General features: G+C 39.2%; 7 protein-coding genes across 18 annotated transcripts; 3 read left to right on the plus strand and 4 right to left on the minus strand.

Moving 5' to 3' along the window:
* Positions 1-278: 278 nt before the first annotated feature.
* FER3 (ferritin 3) lies at positions 279-2,410 on the minus strand. Its single transcript, NM_115467.5, has 8 exons — positions 2,049-2,410; positions 1,799-1,882; positions 1,646-1,706; positions 1,458-1,545; positions 1,192-1,253; positions 1,024-1,089; positions 857-920; positions 279-768 (listed from the first exon to the last, which is right to left on the minus strand). The coding sequence occupies exons 1-8, from the start codon at positions 2,357-2,359 to the stop codon at positions 725-727; spliced, it is 780 nt and encodes a 259-aa protein (NP_191168.1). The 5' UTR covers positions 2,360-2,410; the 3' UTR covers positions 279-724.
* An 830-nt stretch (positions 2,411-3,240) lies between these two features.
* On the minus strand, positions 3,241-6,194 carry MRLK (meristematic receptor-like kinase; the record flags this gene model as incomplete). 2 transcript variants are annotated; one of them, NM_001339766.1, is made up of 3 exons in its annotated part: positions 3,296-4,077; positions 4,167-5,049; positions 5,162-5,892. In NM_001339766.1, the coding sequence occupies 2 exons, from the start codon at positions 5,890-5,892 to the stop codon at positions 4,236-4,238; spliced, it is 1,545 nt and encodes a 514-aa protein (NP_001325935.1). In that variant the 3' UTR covers positions 3,296-4,077; positions 4,167-4,235.
* Positions 6,195-6,509: 315 nt separating this feature from the next.
* On the minus strand, positions 6,510-9,481 carry PRA1.B1 (prenylated RAB acceptor 1.B1). Of its 4 annotated transcripts, NM_001339768.1 has the most exons (3): positions 8,570-9,405; positions 8,233-8,300; positions 6,627-6,845 (listed from the first exon to the last, which is right to left on the minus strand). In NM_001339768.1, the coding sequence occupies exon 1, from the start codon at positions 9,230-9,232 to the stop codon at positions 8,603-8,605; it is 630 nt and encodes a 209-aa protein (NP_001327380.1). In that variant the 5' UTR covers positions 9,233-9,405; the 3' UTR covers positions 6,627-6,845; positions 8,233-8,300; positions 8,570-8,602. The 4 variants fall into 4 exon arrangements, with proteins under 4 accessions (NP_001190100.1, NP_001319766.1, NP_001327380.1 ...); NM_001203171.2 differs by lacking the exon at positions 8,233-8,300 and having other exon boundaries at positions 6,510-6,845; NM_001339767.1 differs by having other exon boundaries at positions 6,589-6,845; positions 8,233-9,481.
* Positions 9,482-9,520: 39 nt separating this feature from the next.
* Positions 9,521-12,918, plus strand: AT3G56120 (S-adenosyl-L-methionine-dependent methyltransferases superfamily protein). The gene is made up of 11 exons (NM_115470.2): positions 9,521-9,712; positions 9,900-9,997; positions 10,084-10,188; positions 10,611-10,673; positions 10,862-10,935; positions 11,042-11,531; positions 11,644-11,742; positions 11,838-11,981; positions 12,263-12,369; positions 12,510-12,584; positions 12,676-12,918. The coding sequence occupies exons 1-11, from the start codon at positions 9,618-9,620 to the stop codon at positions 12,730-12,732; spliced, it is 1,407 nt and encodes a 468-aa protein (NP_567034.1). The 5' UTR covers positions 9,521-9,617; the 3' UTR covers positions 12,733-12,918.
* A 32-nt stretch (positions 12,919-12,950) lies between these two features.
* AT3G56130 (biotin/lipoyl attachment domain-containing protein) lies at positions 12,951-15,645 on the plus strand. Of its 5 annotated transcripts, NM_115471.3 has the most exons (9): positions 12,951-13,260; positions 13,521-13,694; positions 13,998-14,068; positions 14,276-14,329; positions 14,513-14,779; positions 14,879-14,941; positions 15,026-15,094; positions 15,174-15,219; positions 15,315-15,645. In NM_115471.3, the coding sequence occupies exons 1-9, from the start codon at positions 13,227-13,229 to the stop codon at positions 15,380-15,382; spliced, it is 846 nt and encodes a 281-aa protein (NP_567035.1). In that variant the 5' UTR covers positions 12,951-13,226; the 3' UTR covers positions 15,383-15,645. The 5 variants fall into 5 exon arrangements, with proteins under 5 accessions (NP_567035.1, NP_001030871.1, NP_974446.1 ...); NM_001035794.1 differs by having other exon boundaries at positions 13,033-13,260; positions 13,998-14,333; NM_202717.1 differs by having other exon boundaries at positions 13,033-13,260; positions 13,998-14,329.
* An 11-nt stretch (positions 15,646-15,656) lies between these two features.
* On the plus strand, positions 15,657-19,627 carry AT3G56140 (DUF399 family protein, putative (DUF399 and DUF3411)). 3 transcript variants are annotated; one of them, NM_001339772.1, is made up of 8 exons: positions 15,657-16,437; positions 16,522-16,651; positions 16,962-17,492; positions 17,679-17,786; positions 17,974-18,522; positions 18,655-18,768; positions 18,895-19,049; positions 19,392-19,627. In NM_001339772.1, the coding sequence occupies exons 1-7, from the start codon at positions 15,782-15,784 to the stop codon at positions 19,042-19,044; spliced, it is 2,238 nt and encodes a 745-aa protein (NP_001326110.1). In that variant the 5' UTR covers positions 15,657-15,781; the 3' UTR covers positions 19,045-19,049; positions 19,392-19,627. The 3 variants fall into 3 exon arrangements, with proteins under 3 accessions (NP_001326110.1, NP_191173.2, NP_001326111.1); NM_115472.5 differs by having other exon boundaries at positions 18,895-19,482; NM_001339771.1 differs by lacking the exon at positions 19,392-19,627 and having other exon boundaries at positions 15,657-16,651; positions 18,895-19,246.
* A 157-nt stretch (positions 19,628-19,784) lies between these two features.
* EIF3C (eukaryotic translation initiation factor 3C) lies at positions 19,785-23,650 on the minus strand. 2 transcript variants are annotated; one of them, NM_115473.3, is made up of 4 exons: positions 23,440-23,650; positions 23,172-23,226; positions 21,329-23,083; positions 19,785-21,088 (listed from the first exon to the last, which is right to left on the minus strand). In NM_115473.3, the coding sequence occupies exons 2-4, from the start codon at positions 23,193-23,195 to the stop codon at positions 20,165-20,167; spliced, it is 2,703 nt and encodes a 900-aa protein (NP_191174.1). In that variant the 5' UTR covers positions 23,196-23,226; positions 23,440-23,650; the 3' UTR covers positions 19,785-20,164. The 2 variants fall into 2 exon arrangements, with proteins under 2 accessions (NP_191174.1, NP_001190102.1); NM_001203173.1 differs by having other exon boundaries at positions 19,954-21,088; positions 23,172-23,249; positions 23,440-23,535.
* Between the last annotated feature and the right edge of the window lie 32 nt (positions 23,651-23,682).

A 23,682-nucleotide genomic window follows, 5' to 3' on the forward strand; every position in this document is an offset into this window, starting at 1 on the left:
TACCAAAACCGTAAATGGTCTTTATTTTTGGTGACTTCAAATAATTAGTGAGTTTTAACAAAAAGGTTGATCATAGTTTTCAAATGAATTGGGGCCTTCACCCATAGCATGCCATGTTGATCAAATAACTTTTTTTTTCTACCTCTCAATTTATACAATTTTACTAAAATTTTAATTTTGATATTTGTTTTTTGCACAATATAAAATCAAAGTATTTAGAATATTTGATACATGTGAATAAATAATCAATTGTCTTTCATGATCATCATATTGTGTCAAAAAAAGATCATCGTATAAAGAAGAAAAAAAGAGTAGTTGTAATTGTGAGATTTTGATTGGTATATGAGAAAATGATAAATTGACTCAAAACTTTGTAAGTATGGACACTCACTCAGTTTGTAGTTTTCTTGGATAGAGAATGTTTTGGTACCACTTTGTTGATAAAACATACTACTTTCATGCAGGGGTAATAGAAAATATCAGTGACCATTACATTACACCTCAAAACAACTGCTGATTTGAAATGTTCTAAAGGAAAGTGATATTACGAAGTGGACAAAACCATAATACTGAAAACACAAAGAAAGTTAACCCCAAGGAGCGTAATAGCTTGTTTTCTCTCACAACAGAATCGATATTGATCAAATCTACCTTAAAAGTTACATCTCATACTCAAAATAACTCAAAAGTTAACCAAACTGCGAGATTACAGCTAAAACTCAGATTAAGCAGCAGCACCAAGAAGCTCCTGATCGAAATGCCATGTTCCTGATTACAAATAAACAAAGTGTAAGACACGAAGTGGACGAATTGAGGTGTGTTTTATTAGTTTTAAATTGAATAAACAAATGGTTACCATGTCCTTTGCCAAGTCTCCTAAGTTGAGAAACATATTCTGAGATTTTCTTAATGGCTTCCACCTGCAAAGTGATGTTAATTAAACTTCATTAGATTCCATTTTTGACAGATCAAGAACCCCATATCTTTGCCACTAACATAGAACGTGTAGGTCTTTTGTTTTACCTGTTCGTTCAGAAACACACTCTCAATAAAATCTGCCAACTGGACATCATCGTTCTTGGAAGCCACCTGTTGACCACATTATTCAAATACCAAGTTGTATTAAGAAACTAGATTATGACTTGAATACCATAAACAAGAACTGGATCCTAATGAGAGAGATGGTCTTACACTGTGCAGGTTTAGGAGCTTTTCATTGACTAGTTTCTCCAATGAAAGAGCCAACTCCATAGCTGCAAAAACAACAATCAACATGAAATTAAGCTTTCCAATCTTAAAACTCAACACAATCACTATATTAGATCCTACTGAGACCCAACAATCCTCCTCTTCACTAATAACATCACATGTATGTCAACTCTGAAGTCTTAAGAAACTACAGATACTTTGTACTGGAATTCTTTATCTAAAATCTCAGAAATGGAAATGAAGCTTACCATAGAGAGCATCTCCTTTCTCAGGATGATCAAACTCAGACTGAGGCAACACCATGGGCTGTAACTTGACCCTCCCACCACGTTTGTTCTGTAGATCAAGAAAACCAAAAATGTAAGATGTTACAAACTTAGCTCAAATGATCATAAGGCTTATGAATGATAACAAAATGAAATCATTAGTCAAAGACCTGATACTCCATCAACAGCTCAGCGTGCTCTCGTTCTTCCACACTCGATTCCTTGAAAAACCTGATTCAGCAAAAAACACCAAACAACAGATAATTCATCATCACACAGAACGAATATCAGCACAGAGATTTCAATACCAGAGAAAAACTCACTTGGCGAGACCCTTGAGGGCAACGTTGTCACGATCGAAATATGCATACAAAGCGTGATACACATACGACACGTTATACTCAACACTGCATCAAACGAAAATCCAGATTCATGAGAGACTCAAAATAAAAGCCAATCTCATCTATATAGGATTCAAGCAAAAATTGACTCAATCAACAGATTTACAATAACAATTTTCAAATCCATGATAACAATCACTAAAATGTTTCAATCCAAGACGGAAAAACGTACTTGATCTGCTCATTGACGGCGGCTTCGCACTCAGGGGAGTACAAATGACGAGCAAGAGAAAGCTGTTGACCAGATGGAACTAGATCCATCTCTTTCTTAACCTCTTCGAAAGGCTCGAACACAACGCCGCTCAACGTGCTTGTGGTAGTGGTTGAACTCTTGGAAGCACGAAGAGGGAAAGAGAGATTGCCGGATTTTCCAGAAGAAACCGGAGACGAAATGGAGGAGGAGGAGGAGAAGAGAGGAGAGATGTCTTTCTTCTCTCCATGAATGTTCAATAGAGAGAAAGTAGAAGCAGCTTTGAGAAGCATTTTGTTTTCCTGTGTGCGACGAAATTGGAGGAGAAAGGGTTTTGTGGTGAGGCGATTGGTGGTGGCGGAGGAGGGAATATAAAGTGAGGTGATATGGGATGATGAGGCTGTGGATTGTTGACACGTGGATGGATACGATTGAGAGGTGGGTTTGGGCGCGTGTCAGGCGTGTGGTGCATTGCTTTGCTGGCAGATATTTTTTTTCCGTTGGTATTTGTGTAATTTTGGCCTCTCTTTTTTTGGATTTTTCTTATTTTCCTTTTCGGCTTTTTTTTTTTCTGTCAAGAGAAAATACATTTTTCTTAGTGAGAAAAAGGAATAAACTCAATAAAATATGTATAGGTTTGAAAATAGTAATTCTTATAGTGTTTAGAAATTTTTTAGACTGTTCAAAATTTCTCTAAATTGTACAATTATTAATACTTGTATTTATTATGAGTGATACTAATTTTTTTTAATATAAATTTTATTGGATTTAAATAATCTCGAACCTTAACAATTTGATTAGTCATGAAAAATTATAAATTCTCAAATTTCTCTCCTGAGATTAAAAGAATTCCATCTTTGAAATCCATTTCATTTCATCTTCTAAAAATGAAATCTTGGCACTTGTTGGCTGTTGCTTTAACTTTGATTATATACTGGTTTACATTTTTCTGGCTAGTGCGTATCTTTGTACTCTTATGTGTTTATGTTTTGGCAAATGTGTGAGCATTTTCATTCTTTACATAGGTACCTAAACTTTCATTCTTGTTGGACTTTGGTTAGTTGTTTGAATCTTCTCAATGTCCTCTCCTTTTCAGTATATGGTGTAAATGGTGCTTTAAAACTTACCTAAATTTTTACTGTAGATGGTGAAACTCATTTCTAGTAGTACCTTCTTCAAAACCCAAATTTTTCACTGTGCTCAAAAGACAGAGACTACTTGATGAAAGAGACACTATTTACAAACATAAACTGATGAAGAAATGGTTCAAAACACTGAAACAAACAAAGAACAAAAAAACAACTTGGAAGAATTAAAGAATTGCAAAAGAAATCAACTACTACTCTGCAACATTTCCACACTACAAAAATTCTCCACTCTTTCTATTGACTTGTGGAAGCAGAAGCTTCAGGGACATCAATCAACGGTTCTGATGTTGTTGCTGTTGTCTCTTCCGGTCTAATCTCTCCAAGTTGTGTCATCACTTGTTGAGCTTCAGGTCTTGTTGATGGTGTAGCATCAACACAATGTAAAGCCAGTTTCAGTGTATTCAAAATCTCATCACCCATTGTGTTCACATCATTCAACAGCTCCAAATCAAAAACCTCATTAGTCCACTCTTCTTTAACCGCAGTAGCAACCCATTGAGGCAAATCCACACCGTTTAAGGCCTCACTCGGAGATTTCCCAGTCAACAGTTCCAATATGATCACACCGAGGCTGTACACATCGGTTTTCGTGTTGGCTTTCTTCAGCTTAGAGAGCTCAGGTGCTCTGTAACCTAACGCACCAGCTGTTGCAATCACGCTGGATCCTGCTGCTGCTGTCATTAGCCTTGAGAGACCGTAATCTGAGATCTTCGCGGTTATGTTCTCATCCAAAAGCACATTGCTTGATGTTAAGTTTCCGTGGATGATATTTGCGTGTGTGTGAAGGTAGAACAAGCCTCGAGCCATTCCCTTTATTAAGCTCATCCTTGTAGGCCAATTGATATGTACATCTGGTCCTCTTGCTGCAATTTCAAATATGAAAACAGAGTTACAAAATGGTACTTGTAAAGCAAAATTGTCTTTAACTTTAAGACTTTAGTATCAAACTTACCATGGAGAAACGTGGCAAGGCTTCCTCTAGACATGTAATCGAAGACGACAAGCTTCTCTCCTTTAGGGCCTAAGTAATAAGCTCTGAGTGCAAGGAGATTCGGATGCCGGATTCTTCCCAAGACGTTAATCTCATTCTCAAACTCTTTTTGACTTTTGGTGATCTTTCTCTCAATCTCTTCACTGCTACTTGACTTCCATCTTCAAGTGTAGCTTTGTACACAGTCCCATAAGTGCTTTTCCCCATTATCTCTGCTGTTGCACACAAAAGATCATCTGCAGTAAACGCCATTGGTCCATCAAAATGAACCAGCTTCCCTCCAGTTTCACCTCCAGCTTCAGCTTCCCCTCCTTTCTCAGTCTTTGCGGCTACAGCTCCAGGTCCAGCCTCTCCGCCCTTGGCTTTGGTTTCATTGGCTTTCTTCCTCAGCAAGCAACATAGAACACAAACAAGGATAAGCATAACTATGAGGAGTGCTCCAGACGCAATGAGGATGATGTCTTTGGTACTCAGATTCCTGTGGGATGGTTTCCTTTCTTTTTCAGGAGACGGTGAAGGAAGAGTAGGACATGGTGTCGAAACGCTGTATCCGCAAAGCAGTGAGTTCCCGACAAAAGAAGAGGAATTGAACTTTTGGGACAAGAGAGTAGGAACAGGACCAGATAAGTTGTTATAAGAGACATTGAAGAAGTTCAGGCTTTCCAGGTCAGAAATCGAAATAGGAATCTCTCCGGTGAGTTTGTTTTGAGACAAATCCAAATGTATAAGAGAAGAAATGTTCCCTAGGGTTTCAGGGATATGGCCACTAACACTGTTACCACTAATATCCATTTTTCTAAGCTTAGTGAGTTTGCTTAGCTCAGAGGGTAGGGTTCCACGGATCCTATTATGACTAAAGGAAAAAATCTTGCAGCTGAGTTAAGTTGCAGAGTGAAAATGGGAACGGACCAGAGAGAGAGTTGTGATCAAGAGATAAGACACGGAGATTAAGAGACTTACTACCCCAAGTATCTAAGATTGGACCAGAGAGGTTGTTATGGTCAAGAGCAAGAAACTGAAGGGAAGAAGACCGAGAGAGACTCACTGGGATTTGACCAGACAGTGAATTAAAGCTGAGATTAAGCCTAAGAAGCTTAGAAGAGTCAGCAAGATTCGGTGGAATAATCTCAGAGAGCAAGTTATTGCTGAGATCAAGCGTTTGAAGGAAATGTGATACACCGAGAGAAGCAGGGATTGAGCCAGTGAGACGGTTGTTGAAAAGCTGAACTCCTCTAAGATTAGGAATGAGTCCCAATGACATTGGAATCGAACCTCCAAGGTTGTTGTCATGAAGACTAAGCTTACGAAGAGCTTGAAGCTGTCCGATTTTCTCAGAGATTCTACCTCCAAGACTCTTCCATGGAAGTTGAATGACGATGACTTGACCTTGAGCACATTTTATTCCAGCCCAGCCTCCAGAGCAAGCACTGAATCCAGAACCGTTCCAGCTTCTCAAGAAGCCTCTTGGATCAATCAGTTCTTGTTTAACTGCTTGAAGACCTTGGTAATCAGCTTGTGTTATCACTACACCATCCCAGGCTTGGCTTGAGCAGGGAGGGACGAAGAAGAGGAGGCATATGATTAGATGAAGGAGAAATCGGCTTCGAAGTGAAGCCTTAGGTTGATCAATGTCGGTGTTGATCATACTCAGAGAAGTAATAGCTTGGTTTTGGGTGATAAACTCCATTAGAAGATGAAGAAGAAGAAGAAGAGAGAAGAAAGAAGATAATTGGAGTTCTTTATGGGTGAATAGTAGTTGTGATGAGGATGGAACAGGGAAAGATTTTGGATTTGAAAGAGTTTTGTAAAGAGAGAGATGGGTTTCGTTGGAAAAGAACAACAGAGCACGTGACCATCTTAGAGAGAGAGAGAGAATCTTGGTCTGTGTTCTTTTATCTTGTAGTGAGAGAGAAGTGAGAGAAAGAGAGAGAAGGGAGACAAAGATCAGGTGATGGTAATAAGAGGTTGGGGGGTGGGAACAGTGGATCTCTCTGTTCTGGCCTAATATTAGTAAATGGGCTCCAACGGCTAGTTTCATTTATTCATATTAGTTACTTGTGTTTAATAGTGTTTTGAAAACACTTTGTTTTGTTCGATGGGTTGCTCTTGCTCATGTCATTTTGTTTAACAGTGTTTAGTAAAATACTAGTATATGGATTTCATTGGGAATTTGGAATTACTAATACATAAAGGTAGATTTTGTTAACTAAGTATCAAAAAACGATAAAAAATCATTAATCACAATACAAACATGTTGGTTCTGACAAAGATGAAAAATTTACTAGTATTACAAAAACAAAAATTTTGATTTGTCAAGAGTACTATCATGCTTCGAATTTGAACCAGTAATATATTACTTACATTCAAATTTACCAGTTGTTTTCTTGGAATCTTTTTTTTATAGCTCTTAGTTGTTTGTATGTGAGGTCAACATTATTTAATTTTATTCCAAATCTAAGGAAAGAGATCAAAGTATTGTTCTTCCGAATAAAGTAACAAATAAAGCAGACAACATAATTTTATTTTATTCTTGCAGACCAGCTTCGTTTAATGCGTCGGAGCTGCCTAATGGACACGACACACGAACAACAAACCGCTCCGCTCCTTCACTTCTCCTCCTAACGGCTATATTTGTGGGACCTACAAGCCATTGGATCACTAGATCTTGTAAAGAAGCCCAAAGGAAATGAACAAGCCATTTTATTTATGGTTACTGACTAAAATGCCCTCGCAAATGGAAAGTAAATAAAGTAGTACAGTTTCAGAAGAAGCAGACACACAACTTTGAAACTTGAAAGTGAAACTTTTCCTGGCTTACAATTAAACAAAGAAAAGAAGGGAAGGGTTGTGCCGTACGAGGTTATTATGTTGACGCTGATCTATCTTTGCCCTTTTTAACATAAGGCTGGTACACGTGTTTAAAGTGTTTGGATACTAGATGTGGAGGTTTTGAACTTCAATTTTTTTAAAAATTCTTGCATATACATTTTTCACTTCAAACACATTTTCTGAACATATACCAAACCTGACCATTTCTCTTATGAACAAGTCATCTCTATAATGAAGTCTATAATGACATATCACTCCTGTGGTTGCAAGAACAAAATTCTGGAGACACTCTTACCTTGAACTCAAATGGTATGTCATGTATTGTAAATACTATATCACAAGATTAGTAATTCTCAAGCCATAAGGTTTGGAGGAATCGAAACAAGATGGTTTCCGAAGGCGAATTTTATCATGCTGATGAAGCTGTTGCTAAAGCAATTAGATATTAGCCCCGGGAAAAATAAAGTCCAAACAATCTCTCAAAGTTAAACTGTACTCAAACCATCAACCTCGAACCCCAAAGCAAAGCCTAATTTTGTGAACAATAAACCAACTAACAATGCCCTACTTTTATAATCGGATCATCCTCATGTCCACCAAATCTGTTAATAAGTTTTATATTTCACAAAGTGGGAACTATGAGCAAATTAGCAGATTGATACTAGTTAGGAAAGGCAAGACAGTCATATATATGACTATATTCCATCCATAAAAGCATGAAAGTTACTTACTTCAAATCACAAACCAATGAGAAAATATAGGAGATAACCACAGTTGAGACTTATTAACACTAAATTAGATTAATATATACTAACTCGCCACTAGACCATCAATGCAACAGCTATGAACACTAACCTAATAAACGAAAAAGATTCCATGTGCGTTAACATTGAAAGTAACGTAAATCTCAAATACGAAGATGACAAAACAAGGGTTAAGAGAGTTCACCAGTTATACCCCAAATCGATCTTCTCTAAGTGATTGGCTACTATCCTTTACAAGCCACAAATAAATGGATCATGAAAACAAAGAACATGCACCAAGAAGTACATATAAACATTTAACAGAAATCACCTACCAATACCATACATCATTTTGAAACTACTCAATTTTCTAGCTAAGTGCTTCCAGATGAAACTATTATGTCACTGAATCTCCATTAAACTACTAAAGAACACTAAACGTAACTAGAACTTACCATGATCAGCCCAATTGCAGTAATATCCTTATTCATTTTGGTGAAGAATGCTCTGAAAGTCAATGCTACTGATAAAGGAAAAAAGAGAACAAACTGATTTGAAGGTAGATGAAATTTTAAAAGTGAATCCCACAATAGGAGAAACGATAGAGAAAGATCAACTTTGAGTTTTCTACATCTGAACATAAAAGTGTCGAGCCACCAAAGAGATAAAACAACAAGAAGAAGCAGATACTGCAACCAAAAATTCGTAGTTCTAAATCTGTAGAGCTTCGTTACGAATCTACATTCCATTTCAACAACAACAAATCACTAAAATCAGTACGGAGTTACCAACCACAATTGACGAGATCTGAATCAAATCCAGCTCTTAGACTCTCCCTGAGACAGCTGCAGCAGCTGAGGTAGCAGAACCTCCAAGGAATGAGAGTAATCCAGCATTCGCAGGCTCTTGCTCGTCCAAGAAGAGATCATCCGGAACCACAAACGCACCGTGTACGCAAACGATTGCAACACCAATCATAAGCGCGGAGGTTAAGAGAGATCCAACGCTCGTCATAAACACGACGACGATCGTAGACAGCACAAGAGCAAGCAGAGTCTCTCGATCAGAGAAAGTGCGACCGAAGACGACCAGTGGCTGATCTGAGGGACGGAAGAGGTAGAGAAACATCCAACCGCCTAGGAGTCCGATGAGGACAAGGAGGGAGAGAGGATGAGAGAAAAGCGAAAAGGCGAGTACGAGGGAGACGATGGCGACGTAGTTAACCTTGAAGTAAGCGAGATTCTTCCTTATCCGGGACAAGGCATCGGTGAGAGATTCAGGTCTCGCCATGGAACTACGATCGATGAGCTCCGTCCATGGACGACGCTGTGACAAGCCATCACGGATCGAGGTGGAGAGACGTGAGAAGAAAGTACGAAAAGCAGGTGTGTTGATTGGAGGCTGAGATTGAACAGCTTGCTGATTGGTGACAGGTAGCGTCGGTGGAGTTGCCATTGCGGCGGCGCGTGAGGTTAGATGCGGCTGATTTGGCTGAGAAGTTTCGATCCGTTAGTCTGAAACGAAAAAAATTCAAGAGCTGAAGTTGCTGAATCAGAGCTCCGTGTAGATTAGATATTCTAGGGCCTGAGCCTGACCATAAAGGTTAAACCGGCCCAAAACCTCAAGTCGCTGGTTCGATTCCTCCTCGTGCTTTTAAACAATGTTTTATTTTTGTTTTTGGATTTTTTTTTTTTTTAATCAAACCCTAAAATACCGAGAGAGCACGACTAACGTCTTCACTGACGCCACGGTCTGGGTGGTTCATTCTTCTTCTTCCGCCGATTTCTTCACATTTTCTCTTTCTGGTATTCAAACATTGTAAAACGACACCGTTAGCACCATGTTTGATGAAAGCAAGTTCGATGTCAATCTCAAGCTCTGGGCTCTTAGAATTCCCCGTGAACTCTGTAAAAGCGCATCTCGCATTCTCAATGGGTACGTTTCTTCAATAACTCAACTTACTGTGCAAAGGATCATCTGTTAGTAATTGCATTTATAGATAAGTAGTTAGGAACTTTGTGAAATCAAGTTCGGAGCTTATGAGAATTGAATTGTGTTTTAATGTGGTTTGGTTTGTGTACTTATTGATGAAAAGGAAATTTCTTGGTTTGATTACTTGTAGATACATGCTTAACATGCCGCGAATTAAGCCCATCACTGAAGATCCTACCTGTGAAAAGACTCGTTTGGTGATATTGTCCGAAAGTGTTAAAAATGCTGGTAAGAGTTTATTCTTTATCTGGGAATGTGTCTAGGAAGTAGTGGGATTATTCGTATTAACCAAGTTTTTCTTTGTTATAAGACAGATTTGTCGGAGATACCCGAGGAAAAACTAAACCAGCTTAAGAAACTTAGTGAACTTGAGGTTGTTCCTCATTCGGTTACTCTTGGGTATTCCTATTGGAGTGCAGGTAAGACAACAATTAGGAAGATCTTTTCCATTGCGTTTGTATTTTTCGAATTACCAGGACGTTTAGAAGAGCTAGTGTTTCTGCATGCTATCCTTTATGGTCTGTTTGATACAATCTTCTCCTGAGATCTTTCATCTAATGCTTGTTTAGAGTCTTTATAAATTTGTATGAGAAAAGTTGGTCCCATTTCCTTGTAACTCTTGTTCCTTCGTCTCCGTCGTCAATTGGTTTGTGGTACCCTGGCATTTGATAGCCCCATTATACTGGTTAATACCTTAAGCGAGGGAATCCAACTCATAGGTTATTCGTAAATTGTCTTTTAAGTGTTTTTGTTTTGTTCTATTTACCTTGATAATTGTTTATATAGGTCCTTATTCTGTTTATGTGATATAAATCCTTCTGATACTGTTCTTTCCTCGCAGACCACCTTTTGAAGCAGATTCTACCAGATGGATTGGATATACCTTCCTCTTTTGAAACTATAGTTAAGTATTTAATTTCTGTTTGCTTCGTGGATTCAACAGCCTAGCATATAGAAACTCTGTTTGCATGAGCTTGCAGCTTTTTTGCATGTTTGTTTTTTCTTGTCTGCAAATTTGTTTAATAAGTTTTCAAGCATCATGAAGATTGCCTCTCTCATGAGAACCAACATCTCTTTGCTTATTATGTGCAGGTCATATTGCCCACTTAAATCTACATGATGAGCTCCTTCCATTCAAAGATGTTATAGCAAAGGTTATCTACGACGTAAGTTTTTTAATGTTCCTTTCATGAAAGCATTTTTTTTATAATTGCATTTCGTGTCCTGACAACAAAGACATCTAACGTTCTAGCGGGTCTGTTATATTTGTAGAAAAATTATCCAAGGATCAAGACAATTGTTAATAAAGTTGGGACTATCAGTAATGAGTTTCGAGTTCCAAAGTTTGAAGTGTTAGCTGGAGAAAATGGGATGGAAACAGAAGTAAAGCAATATGGGGCTAGATTTAAGCTGGACTATGGCTTGGTTTATTGGAATTCAAGATTGGAACATGAGCACATGCGGCTTTCATCTTTGTTTAAACCTGGGGAAACCGTATGTGATATGTTTGCTGGTATTGGGCCTTTTGCTATTCCAGCTGCACAGAAAGGATGCTTTGTGTATGCAAATGATTTAAATCCAGACAGTGTTCGGTACTTGAAGATCAATGCAAAGTTCAATAAGGTTGATGATTTGATTTGTGTGCACAACATGGATGCTCGTAAATTTTTCTCTCACTTGATGGCGGTGTCAACTTGCGAGGATAATTTGCAATCAGTGGCTGATAATGATAAAACAAAGGAAGCAGCCGTGAGTCGAGGAGGTAGTTCTTTTGGTTTAAACTATTTTTTTGCATTATAGTTGGCATATTTGGTTTTACGAGAGACAAAAAATAACTTTACCGGTGGGTTTCTGTTTACTTTGCTTAATCATAGGTGAGACTAATTCCAGTGGAGAGGAAATACGTGAATCCAATGCAAGCATAAATGAGCCTCTTGGTGCAAATAAGAAGCCATCTGGTACTACAAAGACGGGTAAGAAATGCCTCATAAAGATTTCTCCAAGACATTGTTTTAGTTAATATTGCCTAATGCCTGGGGATCCTCACCAGTATGTTAATTGAGTGCAGAAAATGGGGTAGGAAAAGACTGCAAGAGTATAGAAGGACACGCAAATAAGAGATTGAGACAAACGTTGCTTCCAATCGCAAAGCCGTGGGAACATATCGACCATGTTATTATGAACCTTCCAGCATCTGCCTTGCAGTTTCTTGGTATGCTATCAATGATTCTTTATTATTTTTGTTCAAAATTTGGGACTAGAGTCTTGCATATACTTGCAAGGCATTAGAGTTTCATCAACTATCAACTACATTCCGCATCAGCAAGTTAATTAGGACCAGGACCAATAGAAATAGGAGATGCATCATGTATTAAGGCTTGTTTGAAGAGTTATGTGATTGGCTCTTCAATTTCAGTTAGAAGTAAGAAAGGAAGTCAGGATTTGTTTTTGTCACACTACTAATGCATATAAGCTCTGTAATTGTTTTTGCAGATTCGTTCAGTAATGTTATTCAAAAGAAGTATTGGAAAGGACCTCTTCCATTAATTCATTGCTATTGTTTCATCCGTGCAAGCGAAACCACAGAGTTTATAATTGCAGTAAGTATCAACCGCTCCCCTCCTGCTTGTCCCTTCTAGTTTTGTTGTCTTCACTATATCATATCTTTGTACCAAAGATCTGGTAGCGTTTTTCTGCGAGCCTTTAAATCTGATATACAGCTTCTGTTGATATTTTTAAGGAAGCTGAAACTGCTTTGAAGTTCCATATAGAAGATCCAGTCTTCCACAAGGTTAGAGATGTTGCTCCAAACAAGGTAAGATCCCACTCGTCTGTTTTTCTTTTTGATATATTATCAAAACATAGCATCTGTAGTTCCTGAGCTAGATTTCTTTTGTACTTTGCAGGCTATGTTTTGCCTAAGCTTTAGACTACCTGAAGCATGCTTGAAGCAAGAAGAGTAAAAGACATTTCTAGGAAAGAAAGAAGAATCAAAAAACGCATTTGAAATCTTTTCTTTTTGCTTTTGGTATTGTTTGTTTGATTCCATGGCACATAGAGTCAGCTACTGCATAAGTTGATAGAAAATGGGGACACTTAAATTTGCTTAATAGTATTTAACAGAAGCTGAAGACTTTTGATAAAATTAATTGATGAAAGCATATAAGAGAGATAAGAATATGCCTTTGTTAATAATACTACATTTTCAGAACTAAATTACGCCTTTTTGTTAGTATACCGGCGCATGTTAGCAAAGGAAAGTGACGGACCGTAGTGTAGTAGTAGATGCGGCGGACGGAGTTACCAAAGAAGAAGGCCGCTCAAAATAATTAAATTTGTTCAACCGTCATCTTCTTCAACTGATCTTAGCTCAACTAACACACTCTTTCTTCTTGGCGTCAATTCAATCAACCAAAACCTTTTTCTCCTATCTAGCTCACGCTTTCTTCTTCTTCCAATGGCGTCTTCTGCAGCTCTCGGATCTCTCCATCGTGAGTCTCTTGCTCTCTCACTCTCTGCGTTTTACTTATTCTGTTGATTTCATGAGGATAGGAAAACTAGAAATGGAGGACCATGAGTAAAATTTCGGAAATGAAAGGCATAGATTGGAGCTATCCGTTAGTGACGTTGTTGCTTCTTAGAGTGTAATTTAGCGACTTAATTAAGTTTCAATCTCGGATCTTGTGTGTCTAATTTGTATCAAGAGATGTTTCAGCTAGAAAAAGTGAATTTTATTTGTTCCATTTTACAGAGACTTTAGGGTCAGCCATTAATTCACAGAGTGAGGTTCACTCGCTTTCTGGAAACTGGTCTGCCTCTGGTAATTCATGTGTGCCACGGTGGAGATTATCCAACAGGAACAGCAACTACAGGCTCGTGTTACGTGCTAAGGCCGCTAAATCTTCGACAACAACCATAAGTGATGGTGAGTTTATCTTCCACAATTCTTCTTCATGTTCATTTTGCTGGTTAATGCCTTTTTTTACTATCAGGCTTGTCTCATCACTTTGCTAATACGATCCATTGGCCAAAGATGGTATTAATCTGTTTTGCTCTTAAAGGAACTGGAACTGAAATTCTTAGTCTCGTTTGCTCTTAAAGGAACTAGAAATGTAACTGTAAGCCTCGGTCTTTTACCAGCTGTCTTGGAACCAGGAGATACAGTGATGTGATATTGGAACATTTTTCTTTTATTTCCTATGACTTTTGCTTATTTTTGGCTTTGCAGGTTCATCTGATGCTAGTGTGTCAGACGGGAAGAAAACAGTTCGACGGATAACTTTCCCGAAAGAAGTGGAGGTTTCTTCCTTGCCTTTCATGGGTCTTAGATATTAGGTTCTTTAATTTATAAGTTTGGTAGGTGATGATATGACGATTTCCTCAAATATGCACTTTCTAGATCGTCAGGATTTTGGATGCATAACTTCAGGCAATCTACTCTTATAATTTTTAATCATGACGTATGGATGTACCTTTCTTTATATGTTGTTAGATGAAATGTTGCAGGCACTGGTTCACGAGATGTGTGATGAAACTGAGGTTGCTGTGCTGCAACTTAAGGCAAGTCTCTCTGCCATTAGTTTTAACTTCATTATTATTATTATTTGTAAACTTTCTTTGAGGCTACTACAAAGACGAGTGCATTTTACTCAACCAACAATATGGGGCTAAATATCACTGATTTGAGATAATAGAATGTAGGTTCCAACAATTAGACTCTTCTGAAGCTTTCTTTTGCTACAGGTTGGAGATTTCGAGATGAACCTAAAACGGAAGATTGGAGCAGCCACAAACCCCATTCCCGTGGCGGATATATCTCCAACTGTAGCGCCTCCTATTCCTTCTGAACCTATGAATAAATCTGCTTCTTCGGCTCCTAGCCCATCTCAAGCAAAGCCTTCCTCTGAGAAAGTGTCTCCATTTAAGAATACATCATATGGGAAACCAGCAAAGTTGGCTGCTTTGGAGGCATCTGGATCCACCAACTATGTGTTAGTCACATCTCCCGCAGTATGAGATCCATTTCCTAATTAGTGGTTGCTTTCATATCCCTTAATTTCTCTGCAGTTTTCTTGTTTGATTTGATCTTGTTTCTTCTCTTACCAAAAGGTGGGCAAGTTTCAGAGGAGCAGAACTGTAAAAGGAAAGAAACAATCTCCTAGCTGCAAAGAGGTAAACGACTCTAAATTCTTTTGCATCTCTTAGAACAAAAGAACAGAAATAAGATCAAAGAGCTAAGTGAAAAAAACTCCTTAGGGTGATGCAATAAAGGAAGGCCAAGTTATTGGATACTTACATCAGTTGGGAACAGAACTTCCAGTGACGGTAATATCTTAACTAATATATCCATCTCTTCTTTGAAACTATCTAATCAGACTCATCGATCTTGCTATTTGTCGAGCAGTCAGATGTAGCTGGAGAAGTCCTTAAGCTTCTTTCAGATGACGGAGGTAAACATTTGAGTATTCAAACCGTTTCATTTAGTATGAACATTCAGAAATTATATAAGTGAATTGATATGAACTCATGCTTCGTGTGCAAACAGACTCCGTAGGTTATGGAGATCCTCTGGTTGCAGTCTTGCCATCTTTCCACGACATCAACATCCAGTGATGATGGTTTCTTCAGCCCAATTCCATAGCAAATGAATAGTCTTTCATCCGGAGACTGTACTATTCATCTTCTCCTGTGTTTGTTCAATGAAGATTTGTAATCTGTTTAGTTGCAAAGAGTCTACTTTGATCTTGCTCTCATCATTTGTCACGTAATGTGGATTTTCTGCACCAGAGAAAAAAAACAATTGTGGAATTTTTATAGAAATGACGTGGCTATCTTATCTTCTCCGATCATCAAATAAAATCAAGGCTCAAAAATTCAGAAGAAAATTGACGAATGTTTTTAACAGTGAAGGAAAATATTAAAATTCTTCTCTTATTCGTATCGGTCTTAGCAATGTATGTAATACGCTGACGTGTACAAACGGAGCTCTCTTCTCAGCTCTGGCCTCTGAGAATGAAACTCACCACGAATGATCTCTTCGCTTCTCAACCATTATTTCACTGCCCTTGCTCCTCCTCCTCCCGTCCTCGCCGCCGACGTTTCTATGGCCTTCATTTTCCGATCAACCTCACCAGCGAGAAGAACAATTCTCTATCCATTGTTGCTCTTTCTGATTCCGATCTTCCATCACGAACCGCCTTCTCTCGCCGCGCTTTTCTACTCGCGCCACCACTTCTAGTCTCGGCTGCTTCCTTGTTTCTCAAACCGTCTGTCTCTTTAGCCTCCGAGGAGAGCTCGTCCGCTACAGTAACATCGCCTGCGGAATCAGCAGCTCCTCCTCCTCCTCCTGCGACCACAACACCGTCGCCGCCTCCACCCGTGAATAAGGAAGAGACGATAACCTCGAGAATCTATGACGCGACGGCCATTGGTGAGCCGATGGCTATGGGAAAAGATAAGAAGAAGGTGTGGGAGAAGCTGTTGAACGCGAGAGTTGTGTACCTCGGTGAGGCGGAGCAAGTGCCTACCAAAGACGACAAAGAGCTTGAACTCGAAATCGTTAGAAACCTGAGGAAGAGATGCGTTGAGAGCGAGCGTCAAATCTCTGTAGCACTGGAAGCATTCCCTCTCGATTTGCAGGATCAGCTTAATCAATACATGGATAAGAGGTTTGTCTACACATAAACTTACTGCAAAATTCGAGATTGCCGCCGCGTACTTTTCACGTGATCGTGAATATTGTTTGGTGGCAGGATGGACGGAGAGACATTGAAGTCTTATGTGACACATTGGCCTGCTCAACGTTGGCAAGAATATGAGCCTCTTTTAAGTTATTGCCGCGATAACTCTGTTAGACTAATTGCTTGTGGCACTCCTCTCAAGGTAGAGTCTTGAAAGTATTTGGATTTTGTTAACTGTTTGATTTGGTTTCGATGATCTTCCTAGTTCAGTGTTTAATTTCTAATCCTTTAAACTATGCTGCTTCATTTTACATTGGTTTCTATCTGATGGAAGTTTGTGAGACTAATTACATCTTGATACTTGTAAGTGGTATGAATATGGTTTTGATCATTTGAAATGAGTATGGACATGTTTAAGCTGTTAAGACTAAAGAGAGCGAGCTTATCAGAAATATTGCTCTTGTTTTGTGACTCTGGTAAGAGCTGACAACACTCTGCTTAATCTGATGTAGGTTTTAAGAACTGTCCAAGCAGAAGGTATCCGTGGTCTTTCAAAATCTGAGCGTAAATTATACACTCCCCCTGCTGGTTCTGGGTTTATCTCAGGATTTTCTTCATTCTCACGTAGATCTACATTCGATATGAGTCTCCCAACACAGATTGTTCCTTTTGGACCGAGTTCATATTTGTCGGCACAAGCAAGAGTTGTTGAAGACCATACAATGTCACAAGTTATTTTACAAGCAGTAGCAGATGGAGGGGGTACTGGTCTACTGTTAGTGGTGACAGGGGCAAGTCATGTTGAGTATGGTTCAAGAGGAACAGGTTTGCCAGCAAGGATCTCAAGGAAGTTTCCAAAGAAAAACCAAGTTGTTGTATTACTTGACCCTGAAAGACAGTTCTTGCGAAGAGAGGGCGAAACTCCAGTTGCTGATTTCTTGTGGTATTCTGCTGCAAGACCCTGCAGTAGAAACTGCTTTGACCGAGCAGAGATTGCTCGAGTAATGAATGCAGCTGGCAGGAGGCGAGATGCCCTTCCTCCCGTAAGATTCATATGGTTGCTTTCATTATTTTGACGACATGCACCCTAGTATCTAAAAATCTCTTATCAATGGGTTTATTATGCAGTTCAATTCTTCTCCCCAATTTTTTCTTTGTTGAGCTTAACTTTGAATCAAGCTTGTATATTATAAGTTCAGAATGATGGAAATCTATTCCATGCTTTCCAGGATATTCAAAATGGATTAGACCTTGGTCTGGTGTCACCTGAGGTTCTGCAGAATCTCTTTGATTTGGAGCAGTATCCTCTTATTTCTGAGCTTACTCAGCGGTTTCAGGTATATCCATTATGATGATTTTTTTTTTGAGATTTTTGCATGATATATTGTTCTATATCGATATAGCAGAGCTTGCATACAGTCCATCGTAGATTACTTGTTCTATATTTATATCCCAGAGTTTATGATTTCTTGAACAGTTAGTGGAATTTCAGTTATGATGATTTCCTGTGTAATTGTGATACAGGGTTTCCGAGAAAGGTTGTTGGCAGATCCAAAATTCCTGAATAGGTTAGCCATCGAAGAAGCTATATCAATAACAACTACACTAATAGCACAATATGAGAAGCGAAAAGAGAATTTCTTTGAAGAAATTGACTATGTTATAACTGATACAGTGAGAGGATCAGTCGTTGATTTTTTCACAGTTTGGCTTCCTGCACCAACTTTGTCTTTTCTTTCATATGCTGATGAGACCACTGGACCAGACAGCATAGACGCCCTGAGAGGCCTCCTAGGATCCATACCTGATAACGCATTTCAAAAAAGTCTTGCTGGAAGAGAGTGGAACCTGAATCTTAGAATTGCTTCAGTTATTGTTGGTGGCTTGAAGCTTGCTGGTGTTGGAGTTGTTTCCAGTTTTGCAGCTGTGGGAGCTTCAAATGCATTGAATATAGCACGAAAGGTCATTAAACCCGAGCTGGTTGTGGCTGAGAAACCTAAGAGGTCTCCTCTTCTGAAGACGGCAATGGTTTACGGAGGTTTTCTGGGAACATCTGCAAATCTTCGTTACCAGGTATGATGATCCATGCTGCTTGACAGTGATGGTATGTGTATGTTACCGCGACGTCTTGGCTAAGGAAGAGTGTTGATTAAAGACATTATGATTTGATATATGCATCTAATGTCAAAGTGTCTTTAAATGCAGATAATTGCGGGATTAATAGAGCATCGCCTATCTGATGAGCTTTCTTCGCAACCTCTACTTGTAAATGCTATTTCATTTGTTGTCAGGACCCTAAACTCATATTTCGGAACGCAGGTCAGAGTTACAAGCCTGAATATTTGGTTTCATTTTCTACATCTTTATTTCCTTTTCTCCTAAATTCTTATTTTTGAAGTACAGTACTATTTGATTTGATCCCAACTTTTGATAAAAATGTTGCAGCAATGGATCGATCTTGCACGCTCTACGGGTCTGCAAACTCAGAAAAGCATCCCAGCCTCTAAAGAAATTTCAGAGGCTTTGGAAGAACCGACAGTGGAATGCGATACTACTACTGAAGAGGAAAGTATCGATAAGCTCAATAATCAATGATACTGGTGAGGCTACCCCACTAGTTATCAATTAATAGTTGTTTGCCATATAAGCTTTAGATCGTAGAAATTAGCATATAATAATTTCACATTTCTTAAGTTGTATGTTCGTACATGTGCTTGGCAAATAGTGATGGTTTCAATATAAATTTGTTGTCTTAAACTCACATTGATTGTTTCTCTATTTATCGTTCTTCGTACTTAAGCAATCATTTTTCTAGTTGACAAATACTTTTGCACGGGAGAAGGAGATGGTATCTCAGCTGGCAATAAGTTGTGGTTCAGAAATTCTATTTGGTATGTAAGCAAAGAAAAAGGACATTTAAATCATCAACATTAATTGTGCAGATTCAACATAGAGTAGAGAGAGAGTGACAATAACTAACAATATGAGTGATGTGAAGATTGCTGAGAGAATCTTTATCCGGCTCTTATGAGTCCTCCAGTCTTGATCAGCTGGCCAAAATGTTTGACGTCTCTGAGCCGCAAGTCCACAGCATTATTATCCTTTTAAGTGCAGCAGAAGAGCCTTTCACTCCACCGGATACTTCTTCAGCATCTTTATCCGGCTTTGGCAAATGCAACCATGTCACTTGTACTAGTTACTACTTAGTACTTACTACGACAAGCTTGTGTTTCTTTTTTGTATCTGTGTTTGCCATACAACATGAGTTATAATAAGATAAGAGTTCCAAAAAAAAAAAAGAATTTTCTCAACAATATTCATTGTCGCTAGCTCCACGAAAGTAGCCGATTAAATCACAGATGTTCTTGATAAGAAATTAATCAAACACTTCATCGAGAGGAAGTTACTAAGCAAACAAAGATGAAAGAGTAAAAGACATCAACAAAAACAGACCTGCAAGCATACGAGAAAAAACCTAAGCCTTCTTCTTTTCAACAAGAATGACGCATAAAAAAAAACTTATTAAACTTTCCAGTAAAGCATTCTTAAAAGTCTTTTCCAACAACTGCCAATATCACAAAGAAAATAAACAATCACAATGCGAGAAAATGTGATGAACATCTCTTAGAAAGAACCATTTGATAACCAAAAGGAATCCAAAACATAACAAAAGGTTGAGACTAAGGTCAACACTGCAGATTTCTCCTCATCCTCTTTAAGTACGAACACCTCGGTTAAGACTCACCATACGGCTTGAGCCATCCATCTGCATACCTCTGTTTCCTGAACCAACTCTTCCTGCATACCCTCCTCCTCGGTTCTGCCCTGACCACTGACCATTTTGTCCAGATGATCTTCCTCCACCATAACCTGATCTGTTGCCTTGTCTTCCTTGTCCGTAATTCGCCTTGTCTTGCCAATATCCACCACCACCTGATGCTGCTCCTGCATAGTCCTGATTGTTGTCCCTTCTCCTTGAACTCAGATCCAGACCACCTCCACCGGTTCTAGATTCCATTGCCCTCTCATTGCTTTCTGCCAAAATCGAGAGTTTCTCCGTTAACTGGAAAGCCAATGATTGTAATCTGCTGTGTTGCACTTCATGGAAGACGATGCATCGTGTTGGCTGATCCCAGCTTGCATGCAGTTCCTCATTAATCATCATCTTACTCACAATGCTGTGGACCTGCGGCTCAGAGACGTCAAACATTTTGGCCAGCTGATCAAGACTCAAGGACTCATAAGAGCTTGAGTATGTGAATAGGTAAGTCCTTAGAGCCTCTTCTTTGATCCTATCCTTCACCATGTCAAGGATGCTGTCACGGTTCTTGAGCAGCCTCCAGACCTCAAGAGAGTTCAAAACTTCAAACGCCTTCTGGAAATCTCCTTTGGTCAGGGCTCTGGTGGCTGCCATGACATGGTCACGTACATTCTCAGGCGGTGCAGTGAATGCTTGCCTTTCACTGATCTCGAGCAGGCGGCGGAAATTCTTGCTAATCACTCTGCGTTTGGCATCGTGCGAGTTTGCAGCCATGTTTGGGACTTCAAGAAGCATGGCACAGATGAGATGAACTGCCTCCAGAAGCTCAAGGTTTAAGTGCATGTGGTACGGCATTTGTCTTCTCCTTTCCATCCTTTCCTGGTAAATCAAGAAATAAACCAAGAAAGTTTTATATCACATATAAATAAACTGAACGAAAAACATAACCATAAGCATCCATGTTGAAATAGAGAAAATGGATTGTGTGAAATGAAACAAAATGAAGAACCCAAAAATGCAACAGTGTTTGTAATCATGTCTCAATCAGAACTATCTGGTCAAACAATTTTTTTTCAATCCTATCTGTATTAAATCTAAAAACAGAAGATAACTAGTTACCTGCTCCGGGGTTTTCTCATGGTATCGGCTTTGCGAGACACCTTGGGCAAGCAACTCTCTCACTCTTTGACCAGAGTACAGCTCGGAAAGGCAGCTATGGGACTCAGTGATCATTCCAGCCCGGAAGGCGCAAAGACCAAGCTGCGCCATGGTCCTGTTAAAGAGAATCTGTGTTGAGATGTCCATGTGCTGGATGTTGTCTTGCAGATGACTCATCAGCAACAGGTCTCTAGCAGTCACAAAGTTGTCCATTAAAGCATGGTGATTGATATCACATAGCATCGCACGCGCTTTGGTCCGCTCATCTCCATTTCTGTAGATAAGGGACACAAGAATATCCATCATAGCTCGGCTGCTCTCTGGGAAGGTAGGCTTACGGGGAACAACCTCCGGAACAACAATAAATGAAGTAGGAGGTCCACTTTCCTCTTTGGCCTCCTCAGTTTCTTCTTCTTCTTCCACCAACTCAGCCAATTTCCTCATTGCATCATAAACTTCCTGGGGCTTGTAGTATATTGCCTCAACACGTCTTAAGGCTACCTTTGCAGCAGCTTTAAAATCACCCATCCGCTCAAAGTAGTCCTGGATGTTCTGAGCAAGGGCCAAGAACATGGGCTCATCCCTTAGCCTCTCAACATACTCACGGGTGTGAGGATCAATGCATTGCAAACTCTTGAAAAACTCAGTGTCAACCCTCTCCAAGAATGCAACCAAATTTCCCCAGACCCGAATTTTTCCATCATAATCTGTTGGCTTTGAAGTTTCGTTCTCATCAGGCTCAACTGTGTCATCCACAACAATGTTACTGTACTTGACGAGAATGTCCAGTATGGTGAGCATGTTAAGCACGCATTTCTTCCAGACATTGATAGGCATGTGCCCGCTGAGACCTGGATTCACATCAAACTGAGCCGAAATAACGCTAAACAAGATTTCAAGCTTCTGTGCAGGAGTCTTGGCAATCTTTGTCAAGTGCGTAAGCTGATCAACTAGCTCAAATCGAGCAGTGCCCTTTTTTCCACGAGCAGCCACAATTTCCTTGAACTTCTTGTTGACCCAGTCCCAAGTGATCTCTTTAGGATCTTTATTCATTAGCTTCTCCAAAAGCTTATCTTTTTTGCTCAGCATCTTCTCCCAAGTGAGATTATCAGTAGGTTCATCCACATCGGACCCAGGATCTACGGTAGGTCCGTCGATGGAAGAATCATCATCATCTTCAACCTCATCATCATCATCGTCATCATCATCATCATCTTCAGGTTGTTTCTCTTCCTCAACTTCTGGAGCCTCACGATACTTGTTGATATCGTCTTCGTACAACTTATTGTTCTTCTTCAATTTCTGTTTCATTGAGTTCAAAGCCTTGGAGTTACTAGTACTCATCTTCTTCTTGGCTTCCTTATTGGCAAGAGCTTCATTCAAGAAATCCTCCAACATAACAAGCGTCTTGATATACAAGGTAGGAGGCTTCACAGCCTCAGTAATCCTCATAACCTTCTCAAGCTGTTTGTTAACCTTATCAAAGTTTTCTTGAAGGCTGACCCAATCATTGATCTTCATAGCATTCTTCATCTGATCAACAGTGTAGGTCATCTCCTCAAAACGTTTATCCTTAGCAGGCTTAACCACACGTTTCGTATCAGTATCATCATCATCCTCACTACCACTTTGAAGGTAACGGTTATTGACGTCATCATTCTGAACCTCATTAACCTCTACCTCATAATCACTTTCATCTTCACTTTCACTTCCAACCTATCAACATAACAAGTAAAAATCATTCAGAAACTGAAGCAAGTAAAGGTAAAGAGAGTTTATAAACAAGAGGTCTGTTGAAGGAAACCTGAGTGAAAAAACGAGACGTCATCTTTTTAGCTGGAAGCGTAAGCAACAAGAACCTGATACACCAAAAGTAACAAATCTGAATAGTGAATCAGAGGAACGAAATTATAAGTAAAACAAACCAATCCATTCGAAGAACATAATCTGAACGAAACAATCGTGTCACAGATACAGACTCGTATCAACAAAGAATTAGAATCGATTCGAATCAATCTACACCAAACTAGAATCGAAAATTTGTTACGCTAGATGATGAGGAACAAAATTACCTGAATTCAGAAGATGGAGATGGAGATGGAGATTTGCGAAGGAGATGCTTGAGGAGGATTACGAATCTAAACAAAAATGGTGTGTAGCCGTCCAAGCATTTTGGTCGAGATGAAAAAATATATAGAATTAGGGTTTCGTGATTTACTCACTAAACCGGATTCGATTTGATTCTATTTCCATACCGAAACTGAAAACCGAGGACAATTAAAACGCTCTCGATCGGTTTTTATTTTATTTACAAA

This window comes from Arabidopsis thaliana, chromosome 3 (assembly GCF_000001735.4).
Source record: "Arabidopsis thaliana chromosome 3, partial sequence".
Classification (NCBI taxonomy): Eukaryota; Viridiplantae; Streptophyta; class Magnoliopsida; order Brassicales; family Brassicaceae; genus Arabidopsis; species Arabidopsis thaliana.

Excerpts from the sequence above, each read along its gene's own strand:
- FER3 (NM_115467.5), bottom strand. The coding sequence starts at position 2,359 with ATGCTTCTCAAAGCTGCTTCTACTTTCTCTCTATTGAACATTCATGGA. Across the intron at positions 1,546-1,645 it reads AGCTGTTGATGGAGTATCAG|AACAAACGTGGTGGGAGGGT; the intron begins GTCTTTGACTAA and ends CTTGATCTACAG. Across the intron at positions 1,254-1,457 it reads GAAAGGAGATGCTCTCTATG|CTATGGAGTTGGCTCTTTCA; the intron begins GTAAGCTTCATT and ends TTGTTTTTGCAG.
- AT3G56140 (NM_001339772.1), top strand. The coding sequence starts at position 15,782 with ATGAAACTCACCACGAATGATCTCTTCGCTTCTCAACCATTATTTCAC. Across the intron at positions 17,493-17,678 it reads GGCGAGATGCCCTTCCTCCC|GATATTCAAAATGGATTAGA; the intron begins GTAAGATTCATA and ends CATGCTTTCCAG. Across the intron at positions 18,523-18,654 it reads CTGCAAATCTTCGTTACCAG|ATAATTGCGGGATTAATAGA; the intron begins GTATGATGATCC and ends CTTTAAATGCAG.
- AT3G56120 (NM_115470.2), top strand. The coding sequence starts at position 9,618 with ATGTTTGATGAAAGCAAGTTCGATGTCAATCTCAAGCTCTGGGCTCTT. Across the intron at positions 12,370-12,509 it reads CCACAGAGTTTATAATTGCA|GAAGCTGAAACTGCTTTGAA; the intron begins GTAAGTATCAAC and ends GATATTTTTAAG. Across the intron at positions 12,585-12,675 it reads GAGATGTTGCTCCAAACAAG|GCTATGTTTTGCCTAAGCTT; the intron begins GTAAGATCCCAC and ends TGTACTTTGCAG.
- AT3G56130 (NM_115471.3), top strand. The coding sequence starts at position 13,227 with ATGGCGTCTTCTGCAGCTCTCGGATCTCTCCATC. Across the intron at positions 13,695-13,997 it reads GACAACAACCATAAGTGATG|GTTCATCTGATGCTAGTGTG; the intron begins GTGAGTTTATCT and ends TTGGCTTTGCAG. Across the intron at positions 14,069-14,275 it reads CTTTCCCGAAAGAAGTGGAG|GCACTGGTTCACGAGATGTG; the intron begins GTTTCTTCCTTG and ends GAAATGTTGCAG.
- EIF3C (NM_115473.3), bottom strand. The coding sequence starts at position 23,195 with ATGACGTCTCGTTTTTTCACTCAG. Across the intron at positions 23,084-23,171 it reads CGTCTCGTTTTTTCACTCAG|GTTGGAAGTGAAAGTGAAGA; the intron begins GTTTCCTTCAAC and ends TTATGTTGATAG. Across the intron at positions 21,089-21,328 it reads ATGAGAAAACCCCGGAGCAG|GAAAGGATGGAAAGGAGAAG; the intron begins GTAACTAGTTAT and ends TTGATTTACCAG.
- PRA1.B1 (NM_001203171.2), bottom strand. The coding sequence starts at position 9,232 with ATGGCAACTCCACCGACGCTACCTGTCACCAATCAGCAAGCTGTTCAA.